This window comes from Tupaia chinensis, unplaced genomic scaffold, assembly GCF_000334495.1.
Source record: "Tupaia chinensis unplaced genomic scaffold, TupChi_1.0 Scaffold139431_1, whole genome shotgun sequence".
NCBI classification, from domain to species: Eukaryota; Metazoa; Chordata; class Mammalia; order Scandentia; family Tupaiidae; genus Tupaia; species Tupaia belangeri.
The window spans coordinates 502,523-514,701 of NW_006199316.1; the positions used below are offsets into that span (position 1 = coordinate 502,523).

A 12,179-nucleotide genomic window follows, 5' to 3' on the forward strand; every position below is an offset into this window, starting at 1 on the left:
CATGTCCCAAGCACGTAGGGTCCTCCCCTCTCCTGGGCGTGTTCCCACTGAACAGGGCCACACAAGGTCTGCTGTGCTGAGAACTTCAGTTCAGCCATGTTGGGGTTGGGGGTGACGAAAGGGGAGGGAGGGAGACTGAGCTTAGTGAGAAATGGAGGACCTAACCACCATGTGTGATGTCATTGCTTCGTCCAAATTCCCAGCAACTGCACCGCAAACTCGTTGTGAAGGACAGTCGGGGAGGGCCTGCTGGGCATGACTCAAAGGTGATAGTGCAAAAACATGGGTGTGTGTGGGGGTTAGAGGCAAGTGTGAGTCTAAGGACATACGTGTGGAGTTCTCAGAATGGATGTGTACGAGAGCCTATGGCATGGGCTCTGGGGAATTTATGCCCTAGGGCGACCAAAACCAGTGGGGTCCTAGTGGAAATGTAACCAACTGTTTAAACACATTTGTTGTTTTTCACTGATTATAAAAATCACACTCTTGGGCCAGCTGGTAGTATGATGGTTAGGGCTGCTGGATCCTACATGGCTGACAGTGCAGTTCAAATCTCAGACCCAGCAACTTGAAAACCATGCCAGGCACATGTGTGTGCATGCCCAAAGTCCCTAAAGGAGGAAGAAATGGAGGAAGTAGGACAGCAGTGTGACCATCTCACACGGGGGTGCTTTCTCACTTTCTCTCTCTCTCCTCTCTCTCGCCTTCCCTCCCTCCTTCCTTTGTCTCTGTTCTCTCCAGTGAGCACATGTACCCTCTTGCAAATTTTTTTTTAATCACACAGTTTGGGCCAGCAAGTGGCATAGTAGTTAAGGCACTGGACTCCAACATGGCTGACCACGGGTCAAGTCCTGGACCTGGCAGCTTGAAGCTCACATAGAGCATGTGCATGCATGCCCAAGATCCTGAGAAGAGAATGGAAGAAAAGGGATTGTGGCATGGCCATCTCCCTGGGTGAAGGGAGTGATTTCTTGCTTTCTGTCTCTCTGTCTCTCTGTCTCTCTCCAGCAAGTACATGTGCCCGATAGCAAAAAAATCTCTCTCAAAAAAAAAAACCACAATTTATAATAGAAAAATCACAAAATTTATTATAGAAATACTAAAGAGAAAACTGAAAAGTACTTGTGATCTCACTCCCAAAAGCTCAACACTGGAGATGTTTTGGTATATAGCCTTCCAGTCTTCCATCTGTACAAAGATTATGGGTTGGGTTGGGTTGGGTTTGGTTTTACAAAATTAAAATGAAATTTTACGTAGAGTTAATCAGCTTTTTTCATGTAATCTACGTAGGCATTTTCCACACCACCCAGCATTCTCTGGAATGACTGCTCCTGCACAATCACTCTCCCCAGTCCCCATCGGTCTTTTTAGTTTTCAGATTTTCACCATCATAACTGATGCCTCCATGAGCGTTCTTCACAAAAAGCTTCATGCATGTATTTTAACATTTTCTTAAATAAATTTCTGTAGAAATTTTGCAATCCTAAAGAGTACAAATATTCTTTTTCTTTTTCTTTCTTTTTTTTTTTCTTGCCATAGGATGTGTGCCCTCACCACAGAGAGACAGAAAGCGAGAAATCACCCCCAGGGGAATGGTCATGCTGCAATCCCTTCTCCTCCATTTGCCTCTTGGGATTTGGGCACACACAAGCATATGCCTGGTGTGTTTTTCAAGCTGTTGGGTCTGGGACTTGAACCACAGTTGGTCATGTGGGATCCAGTGCCTTAACCACCATGCCACCTACTGGCCCAAGAGTGTGAATATTCTTCAGGTTGTACATACACATTTAGAAACTGCTCTTCAGAAGGTTTACACCAACGTACATTTCCACCAACATACCAAGTGTGAACCTGTTCTTTGCACCTATGCTGATCCTAGTTTCGTCTTCACTTTGCTTTGTTTTCATTTTTGCAGTTGGGTTTTTATAAATTATTTATTTCATTTTATTTTATTTATTATTATTATTATTTTAAGTTTGCTATAAGGTACTTACACTCACCAGAGAGAGATGGAGAGGGAAAGTGAGAAAGCAAGCCAGGTCCAGGGCTTGAACCACGGTCGCCCATGTGGGAGTCCAACCCCTCGACCACCATACCACCTACTGCAGTCCAATATTTTTTTTTTGAGAGAGATTTTTTGCTACAGGGCATATGCACTCACCAGAGAGACAGAGAGATAAAAAGTGAGAGATCACCCCCAGGGGAGGGGAGGGAATGGCCACGCCAAAACCCCTATTCCTCCAATCTCCTCTCGAGATTCTAGACACACTTCTGGTGTGAGTTCAAGCCATCAAGTCCGGGACTCAAACCACAGCGCGCCATGTGGGAGTCTAGAGCCACTCGACCACCTGCTGGCCCCAACATAGCCCTGGCTTTTAGAGGGAGGCCTCAGGATGCCAACCCAGGACCTCCTCTTGTGAGTCCAGCATCAGAGTGTTGCTGTGCCACTAGCTGGCCCCAACGGTTTACCATTATAAAATATCTTTGACCCACTGGAACTTTGGGGGTGTGACTGTGTGCTTTCACGTGATGTCAGAGATCTGTGCAGGGCGCAGGTTAAAAGGGTGGGACCTCGGATCTGAGTAAGACTCAGGGGAAGACAAACCTTCCTGCCCTGCATAGGCCCAGATAGACACTCAGGTCCACACTGACACCCAGAGCAAGTACTCTCCCACATGCACCTGCACACCCTCTGCTCTCACGAGCCCAGAGAAGAACAGGTCCTGGCTCCCACAGCACTCGCACACCCCAGCCTCGTGCACCCCACAGTCACCCACAGAGTAGGCAGAGCTGAGGTGCTTCCCTCATTTGCAGGAGAGAAAACCAAGGCCCCAGGAACCATGGACAACACCGTGCGCCTGTCGGGTGGGGCACGCAGGTGTGCAGCCCCACACAGCCCTCCCCACTGCACAGATGCGAACGCAGAGTCTGCAGAGTGCGGGGCCTGAGAGGGCTTCCTCCCAACCACCAGGGCTCAGGGTGGCTCTGCTCCACCCAGGTTCCAGACCAGACACCCGCAAGGGAGGCAGAGGAGGAATCTGCCAGGGAACTCTGGGTACCTTCCCTCACAGCTCCCTGCAGATGGCCTGGGGCCAAAATGGATGTTTCCTGCTGCTGCAAGGCATTGTGCTCTTCAGTCCTCCCTTGGGGCACAGAGAATGTCTCTCCTGACCCCACAGCTCTCTGGAGATTTGTCCCTCGGCACGTGGGAACGTGTGTCTACATGTCTGTGTGCATGTGCATGTGTGTGAGCATGTGTGTGTGTGTGCAAGATCCCATGACTACAGAGATAACTAATTATTAGCTCCCTCTGGCCTCCAGGCCCCCCATCTGTTCTAGGGGGCCGCTCCCCCTCCCTGGACTTCCACTCTGATTTCAAAGGGGCCCTGGTGTTGTCCTCCTTTCCCTTCCCTGCGGCTGACCAAAAAATAAAATAAAATGAAAGTCAGCCCCATCCCGTGTGTACCAGGGAAGCGGCTGACAGGAGGTCTGCAAACTAGCGCTTATCAAAAGCTCCTTCTCAAATTCATTTCAATATCTGAGCCTCTGGTTTCCAAGGCAACATAATCTTTTCATCAAAGCAACTGGTAAAACCACTGGGATCCGATATTGTTTTGTTGGCAACTTGTCAAAACTGTCATTTGGGTAAAAAAAAAATTTATAGATTTATATAACCTACAAATATATATGGTGATCTATCCCACTAATAATCATTAATGAAAATGTTGCCTCGTAAAGCTTGTGGGGGTCCCTCTCCCATCCCTTCCTCCCCCAGACGGGCTTGCCACCTGCGGAACCAAGGCGTGGTAACTGGATGGTGGGGCTGTGGGTGACTGACCCAGGGACAGGCCGGGGAGCCCACTGTAACCCCAATAAAGCAAAGGCAGTTCCTCAGCTTCTTCTCAGAGACGCTTCCTCTGCTCAGGGTTTCTCTGGGGGCTCCCCTCCCCCATCTGCCTTTCTCCCGGCACCCCCATCCCTAACCTAAAACATTCACATTTTCTGGCCTTACACCTGGTGCAGTCAAAGAGGTAAACTGAGTCTGACTTGGCCATGCTGCAGAGCCAGCCCATCAGCCCCAGGGGTCGTGCCCAGCACAAACTCTGTCTACTGCTCTACAAAATTGGGGCCTCCTGGACAAACACCTGCCACTCCCACCCTGCCACTAACCTGCCATCCCCTCCTCTGAGGCTAAAGGCCAGCCGGCCTTGCTTTGCTCCTTAGCCCCTCTTGGCTCTGCCCCACAGGCTCCCAGCGAGTATGAGACCAGCCCTGAGCAGCTGTTCTACAGGATCGCCCACCTGAACCGCGGGCAGCAATACCTGCTGTGGGTGGCTGCCGTCACCTCGGCCGGCCGGGGCAACAGCAGCGAGAAGGTCACCATCGAGCCTGCCGGCAAGGGTGAGAAACTTGGGACTGGGGCCTGTGCGTCCGAGCTCCTTCCCAGAACCCCGGTTCTCCCTGAGCCCCTGCACCCTGCCACCCAGCTGTGAGGAGCCGGCCACTGGCCTCCTCCATCCAAGACTGGGCCTCTGCTGCCCCCTGACTCCAGGAAAGCCACACAACAGGCTGAGCCGGTGTGCTCAGGACAGGCACCTGGTGCACCCTGGCTCCCCAACTGCAAACCCTGCTCCAGGCTTGACTAGGGGCAGCACACACCTCCGGGTTCCGCTCCTTCCAGAGCATCTGAGGCTCCAAAGCCCTGTCCCGGACTGAAACCGGGCCCCTGGGCAGAAGCAGTGCCAGTCAAGGAGGCCCTGGGCTAAGACCTTGGGGAACACCCCAATGAATCCCTGACCAGGGCATGGGGTGTGCCACTCTTCAGAGGAAGGCAGCTCTGATGCCTCAACCCCAGATGCAGATGGGGCAGCACCCCGGTGGTGCTGCTGGGCTTGCCTCTGCCCTGACTCAGGCGATGCAGGCACAGAAATGAGCCACAGCAAGCCCAGGACTCAGTCAAGGTGGGAGACGAGTACTGCTCTGACCTTTGCCCACTCACACACACGTTTACACACATTCATATGCTCATTCACACGTATCACACACACCAACTCTCATGCTTATGTGCACACCCACGTACACATGCACACAGGTGTGTGCACATAAGCACAGTACATACATGAACACAGACACTCATAGATGCACATATGTTTACGTGCATACACCGGTATACATGCACACCTAAGTGTACATGTGTTCACGTGCATGCGTGTATGCACATAAATACACATACATGCATGCATAGATGAACATAGATGTTCATATATATATATACACTGACACACATACTAGGTGTACACATACATGCCCGCTTGCAAACACATATGCACATGTATACACGCATCGTACACACACACACATAATGCACATACCTGCACTGAGACATGCAGAGGTTCCGGAGTCAACCTGCCCTGGGGCGTGACCGCTTCTGAAGAGGGGTCTCTGGAGAACTCGCACTCTCCTGGAGCCCCTGAGGCATCTCCGTCCACCTTGGAGGCCATCTTAGCTCAGTCCCCCTACTCAGCCCGTGTATCCTGCCACAGGCAGCCCCACTGCCCCAGGCAGCCGCCTCCTTCCCCTTAGCAGCTCCCCCAGGTCCCCCCGGCACTGCCCTCACAGGAGACCAACTCTATTTCCCGCACCCCAAGCCCTCGGCTGCCTCCCCAGCCACCTTGTGCTTGTCCTCTGCCTAGGAGGGGTCTCTGGCTCCATGGTCACTCTGGCCCTCTGAAGCACTTGATTCTCTGGTTCTTTTCTTGTCTCCCTTTATGAGAAAGGGAGAGAGAGTGAGACAGAGACAGAGATAAGATTTCTGACAGTATCTCACCATGTCACGACCCTCCTGCCCCAGCCCCCTGGTTAGCAAGTATCACAGGGATGCAGCACCAAATCCAGCCTGTATAGGTTGGGCTGGGATCCAAACCCGGGCTTCCCATGTGACTTCCATCCTCCCAAGAGGTGGCACTCTCTGTTCCCCACATGGCTGGGCCTTGTTTCCTTTCGGTCCAGGCCGGGTGGTCACTAAGGCCCAGGACACACCTACCCCTTACAAGCCCTTGCACTCGCCGGCGTCTCAGGCCCCATGCCCTACCCCACACTGCCCCCTTCCCTGCATGGCTGTCCTCTGCTCAGTGGACTCCTGCTTAGCCTTCGAGTGAAAGCTCAATTCCAGAAGCTTCCCCGGGCCCTCACCCCCAAAACCCACCCCTCCTTCTCCTGCCCCCGTGATGACTTGTATCTGCTCCTACTGTGACATTACACCCTGAAATGAGCATTCCCCCCCCTTTTTATAAGAAGTATTTTATTTAACTTTATTTATTCATTTACTTATTTTAATTTGACTAGAGAGGGGCAGAGTGGGAGAGAGAGAGAGAGAAAGGAAGCCACCAGGTCCAGGACTCGAACCACGTTCGGCCATGTGGGAGTCCAGCACCCTTAACCACCACGCCATCTGCCGCCCAAGCTTTTCCTTTTTTAATTGCCCCAGAGTGTCAGTGCTCACCAGAGAGACAGAGAGAGAGGGAGAAAGTGCCCCCCCAATGGATCATGGTGCTAACTGCATCTCTTCTCCATTTCTCCATCCTGTCAGGATCTGGGGCACATGCGTGCATGTGCCCGACATGTTTTTCAGGCTGCCAGAGCCAAGATTCAAACCCCCGTTGACCATGTGGAATCCAGCTCTCTTAACTACTAAGCTACAGGGCTGGTACTGATCTTTTTTTTTCTTTCTTTCTTTCTTTTTTGCTATCAGGCATGTTTACTCACCAGAGAGAGAGAGAGAGAAGGAAAGTGAGAAAACAGCCCTCAGGAAAATGGCCAAGCCACAATCTTTTTCTCCTCCATTCTCCTTTTAGGATCTTGGGCATGCACGCGCATGCGCCTGGCATGATTCTCAAGCTGGGTCTGGGATTCAAACTAGGCAGTCAGCCATGTAGGATTCAGTGCTTTAACCTCCCATGCCACCTGCTGGGCCTGATTTCTCCTTTTTAAGTCTGTCTCCCTCTTGGACAGTGGGCAAGTTGTAGAACAGGAATAGCTCTAAATCATTTCTGGCATCCCCAGAGCCTCGGGTGGTATCTGGCCCATACCTGACTCCCAGTTGACACTTCCTGACATCCACCTCCAACCCCAAACCCAAAGTGGAGGTCAGGTGGGTGGGGGGGGACTTGAATTCTAATCTTAGAAGCCCAGGGGTGGAAGGGGGTGGCCCTCATCTCTTCTTTCCTACAGCCCCAGCAAAGATCATCTCATTTGGGGGCACGGTGACGACACCTTGGATGAAAGATGTCCGACTGCCTTGCAATTCGGTGGGAGACCCAGCCCCTGCCATAAAGTGGACCAAGGACAGGTGTGTGGAGGGACCCTGCAGGGAGGAGTGAGCCCAGAGAAGGCCCAGCAGGACAGCTATAGCATAGAAGTCTAGGAGTCCTCTCTTAGGGCCGACTGGGTGGCCTCCGGGCCCTGAGGACACCCTGCAGGGCCACAGCTACTGCTCTCCCATGCAGGCCTGACCCTCTGGTTCCTCCCTGTTGGGAGCCAGAGACCTCCCCTCCCTGGGTGGCTGAAGAGACTGAGGTTCCTGGACACCCCAGGAAGTGTTGAGCAAATCCCCAAGAATCCCGGATCCCCTGGCTTCCACTCCCAGCTCTATTGGCCTGTAAGCCTGGGGGAGGGCCCAGGATGAGGGATGCTGGTCGTAACCACCCCCCCTCGGCCTGGCAGTGAAGACTCGGCCATCCCGGTGTCCATGGATGGACACCGGCTCATCCACACCAACGGCACGCTGCTGCTACGGGCTGTGAAGGCCGAGGACTCCGGCTACTACACCTGCACGGCCACCAACACGGGCGGCTTTGACACCATCATTGTCAACCTCCTGGTGCAAGGTGAAACCGGCGGCACAGGCGGGCTCGGGCGGGCCTGGGACAGCGAAGGGTAGGAATGCCCTCATGTGAAAGGGACAGTTGGTGGGTGGGAGAAAAGGCCACAGGGGACAGGCCTCAGTGAGCAGAGGAGTGGAAGAGGAGAAGGAGTGGGGCGGGGAGGAGGAGGAGCAGGCGTGAGGCTCAGCCTCAGCCTCGGGTTAACCCTTTGTGCTGAGGGAGTTGGCTTTCCTCGCATAGTTCCCCCGGACCAGCCCCGTCTCACTGTCTCCAAAACCTCTGCTTCGTCCATCACCCTGACCTGGATTCCAGGTGACAATGGGGGCAGCTCCATCCGAGGTGAGGAAGGGTCTGGAGGAGGAGGGGGAGACAGAGGGAGGAATTCTGGGCCCCGGGGCAAGGGAAGAGCTTCACCCACTCCCACAACTTGTCCTGTGACACTCAGGAAATTATCTTAGGGCATCTCATGGCCCAGAATGTGACTCAAGTGCCCTGAAAAGTACACTGGCCCTTGCAGTGGGACGTGAGCACACCTTCCCTCCCCCCAGCCACTCAAAAGCCAGGGGAACCCGAAAAAATCTGTTTTCCTCCCTGGGCCTCAGTTTCCCAGCCTGCGGAAGTGGATAAAAACAGAGATCAGTACCTCTCAACCCTGAATAGGCCTCTGGATCACCAGGGCTCTTGTGCAAATGCAGGTTCTAATTCAGGAGGTCTCCATGGGACCGAGAATCGCATTTCTTTTTTCAACATTACTTATTTATTTTTAGTTTTGTCATAGGCCATGTGCGCTCACCAGCGAGAGAGACAGAGAGAAAGTGAGAAGTCACTTCCTTGTGGGGGATGGCTACACCACAGTCCCTTCTCCTCTATTTCCCTCTTGGAATTTGAGGCACACATGCACATGCGCCAGTGTGTTTTTCAATTCACTGGGTCTGGGACGCACACCACACAGTCAGCTAGGAGGGATCCGGCACCGTAACCTCCACTCCACCTGCCGGCCCGAGAATTTGCATTTCTTTTTTTGAGGAATTTCTGCTATAGGATGTGTGTGCTCACCAGAGGGTCAGAGAAAGACAGAGGAACAGAACAGCTCCTGAGTGGCTGATCAGGGACAACACGTGGAGTAGCGAGGGGCCAGCGAGAGTCGCAGTTAGGCCCCACAGCTCTGGTTTTCGGCTCTCCTCTCCACCTTCGCTGCTAATCTCCAACTCTGGAGCTGAAGAGAGAGCAGTCCCGGACCCCAAGGCACTGGATCGGGTCCTTCCAGTTCTGACCCAAGTTGCATGTGGGCCTTCCAGGGACCAAAGTCCCTACTGCCCCTGCCTGGTGTCCGGCCCAGGCACCTGTTAGGGTGTCCAGGCAGGGCTTCTGCTGCTCCCCCTGCCACCACCACCTGAGCCCGGTGCCCCCACAGGCTTCGTGCTGCAGTACTCGGTGGACAACAGCGAGGAGTGGAAGGACGTGTTCATCAGCTCCAGCGAGCGCTCCTTCAAGCTGGACAGCCTCAAGTGCGGCACGTGGTACAAGGTGAAGCTGGCGGCCAAGAACAGCGTGGGCTCCGGGCGCATCAGCGAGATCATCGAGGCCAAGACCCATGGGCGGGGTGAGGCCCCAGAGAGCGGGCGGGGTGGGCAGACAGGCCTAGGGAGGAGGTGGGCAGGGGTAGAAGGTTCTGGGCTGGCGAAGGAGGGGCCCAGGGACTCGGCCTCATTCCCATCATGAGAACATCTTGATGCATCCCACTGGGAACAGTGGGTCCCCCTTCCCTGCCAGCGGTGGTAGGAGGGACACTCCTCTTCCTTCTCCCCCATCTTCTCTACCTCCTCTCTCCAGGGCCTGCCCTTCCCCTCTCCTCCCTCTCCTTCTCTTCCTCTCTGTCCCCTGGGGCATCCCCACTCCCCTCTGTGCCAACCACTGATCCCCTGAAGCCACCCCAACCCCAGCTTCCCCAGGGGAATGCATTCCAGCCCTGACTCTAACCTGTCTCTCTCCTCGGCCCCCCAGAGCCCTCCTTCAGCAAAGACCAACACCTCTTCACCCACATCAACTCCACACATGCTCGGCTTAACCTGCAGGGCTGGAACAACGGGGGCTGCCCTATCACAGCCATCGTGCTGGAGTACCGGCCCAAGGGGACCTGGGCCTGGCAGGGCCTCCGGGCCAACAGCTCCACGGAGGTGTTTCTGACTGAGCTGCGAGAGGCCACGTGGTACGAGCTGCGCATGAGGGCGTGCAACAGCGCCGGCTGTGGCAACGAGACCGCCCAGTTCGCCACCCCGGACTACGACGGCAGTGAGTGGGGGCAGCTGGGAGGGGCGGTGCCAGGAAGCTGGCAGAGTGCCAGACACTTACAGAGACAGAGAAGTCGGCAGGAAGGCATTCAGGGAATAAAGCCGGCAGACAAAGGGAAAGGGAGCCACAGTGGGCAGCGAGCAGGAGAGTGGGCAGGTGCACCGTGGCCAGGACAGGTCACTATGGATGGAGAGTCCCTCAAGGTGGCCAGCCACGCTCTGTTGCTTCAGAGATACAGAGAGCAAGGCAGAGATGTCACTGAGGTCCTGCCGTCTAAGAACTCCCCATTAATATTACGTTAGCCAGGACTGGACTGCCTGTGATGCAGTCACAAACACCAAATGGTTGATGACTGAACCCAACTAAGATTTGTTTCTTGCTTTCATAAAGTCATGTGAGAACTGGCTGGCCACCATCTTTTTTTTTTTTTTTTTTTTTTTTTTTTTTTTTGAGGTGTTTTCTTTATGCCTCGTGTGCCCTCTCCAGAAAGAGACAGAACGCAAGTTTTTTTTTTTTTTTTTTGAGAGGCTTTCTCTATAGGGCTCGTGCCCTCTCCAGAAAGAGACAGAACGCAAGAAATCAACCCCCAGGGGGGATGGCCATGCCGCAATCCCTTCTCCTCCATTCTCCTCTCGGGATCTTGGGCACACACGCACACATGCCCGGCATGAGTTTAAGCCACCTGGTCCGAACCGCGGTCAACTACATGGGAGTCCAGCAACATAGTCATTATGCCATCTTCTGGATCATTTTTTAAAGAGATTTTGCCATAAGGTGCATGCTTTTATCAGGGAGACAGAGACAGAGAAACAGAAAGCAAGAGATCATGGGGGGGGGGTTGGGGGGATGCCACAATTCACAATTCCTTCTCCTCCTTCCTCCTCCATTCTCCTCTTGGGATTTTTGGCGCATACACACACACACGCACACACACGTGCACACACACACGCACGCACACACACACACACACACAGTGTGAGTTTCAAGCCGCCATGTCCAGGACCCAAACCATGGGCGACCATGTGGGAATCCAGTGACGCAACCACTATGCCATCTGCTGGTCCCTAGCTATACCGTCTTAAACATGGAGCCTCCAAGGTCACCAAGAAGAGACACAGGAAAGGCACACAAGTTCTCAGCTGCTGGGGCCAGGAGGTGGTTCTCATCCCTTCTGTTCACTCGGTGTCCAAATGTCACGTGGCTCTAATCTAACTACAAGGAAGTCTGGGAAATATAGACAAACACATGGATAGTTGGTGAGCACCTAACTGCTGTCAGCCAGACCCCCATGCGTGCACACATATGCACGCAGATCTTAACGGAATGGTGCAGACCAAATTCATAGGGGCCCATTGTCATAGGCTAAACTAAGTCTACCTGTGCATTAGAGGAACAGAATAAAAAACAATATCATATGGGGATGGGCTTGGAAAGAAAGGCTCCATGAAGAAGATAACTCTTTTATTATTGTTTAAAGAATTATTTCCTTCAACTCTATTTATTTATTTATTTATTTATTTTTAACTTGACCAGAGAGAGAGAAGGAAAGTGAGAAAGCAAGCCGCCCGGTCCAGGACTTGAACCACAGCTGGCCCTGGGGGGTGACGTCTAGTGTCCTCGACCACCATGCCACCTGCCAGCCCCAGAGATAACTCTTAAGCAAAGCTTTGAGACAGGCTGAGATCAGGGCTTGGCAGAGGGTTATGTCAGCAGAAGAGCTTACGGGCACCCAAAGTTAGCAGATCTTGCCCGTGGGAGGGGGCGTGCGGGGTGGGGGTGGTGATGTTGGTTGAGTTTTGTCTGCATCCGGTGAAGAAAAACCTAGAATCCCATTCCCTGACTTCTCTCGACTGTGATCTCCCTTTATTCTTCCCATTCCTGATGGTGGGAATTTAAGCCCTTCAATCCACTCTCTAGGAATGAGCACAGAACTCCAACAGGCAGAAAAGCAACTCTAAGAGACTCCAGACTGATTGTCAAACAGGCACACTGGCACAGCAGGAA

General features: G+C 53.3%; 1 protein-coding gene across 1 annotated transcript in view; it reads left to right on the forward strand.

Moving 5' to 3' along the window:
• DSCAML1 (DS cell adhesion molecule like 1) overlaps positions 1–12,179 on the forward strand; it is a 430,778-nt gene that overhangs the window by 409,503 nt on the left and 9,096 nt on the right. Inside the window, exons 21-26 of the mRNA XM_027765686.1 lie at positions 4,248–4,401; positions 7,231–7,348; positions 7,723–7,886; positions 8,124–8,222; positions 9,298–9,486; positions 9,888–10,175. Coding sequence (XP_027621487.1) covers positions 4,248–4,401; positions 7,231–7,348; positions 7,723–7,886; positions 8,124–8,222; positions 9,298–9,486; positions 9,888–10,175 — 1,012 coding nt within the window. The remainder of the gene's footprint in view (positions 1–4,247; positions 4,402–7,230; positions 7,349–7,722; positions 7,887–8,123; positions 8,223–9,297; positions 9,487–9,887; positions 10,176–12,179) is intronic.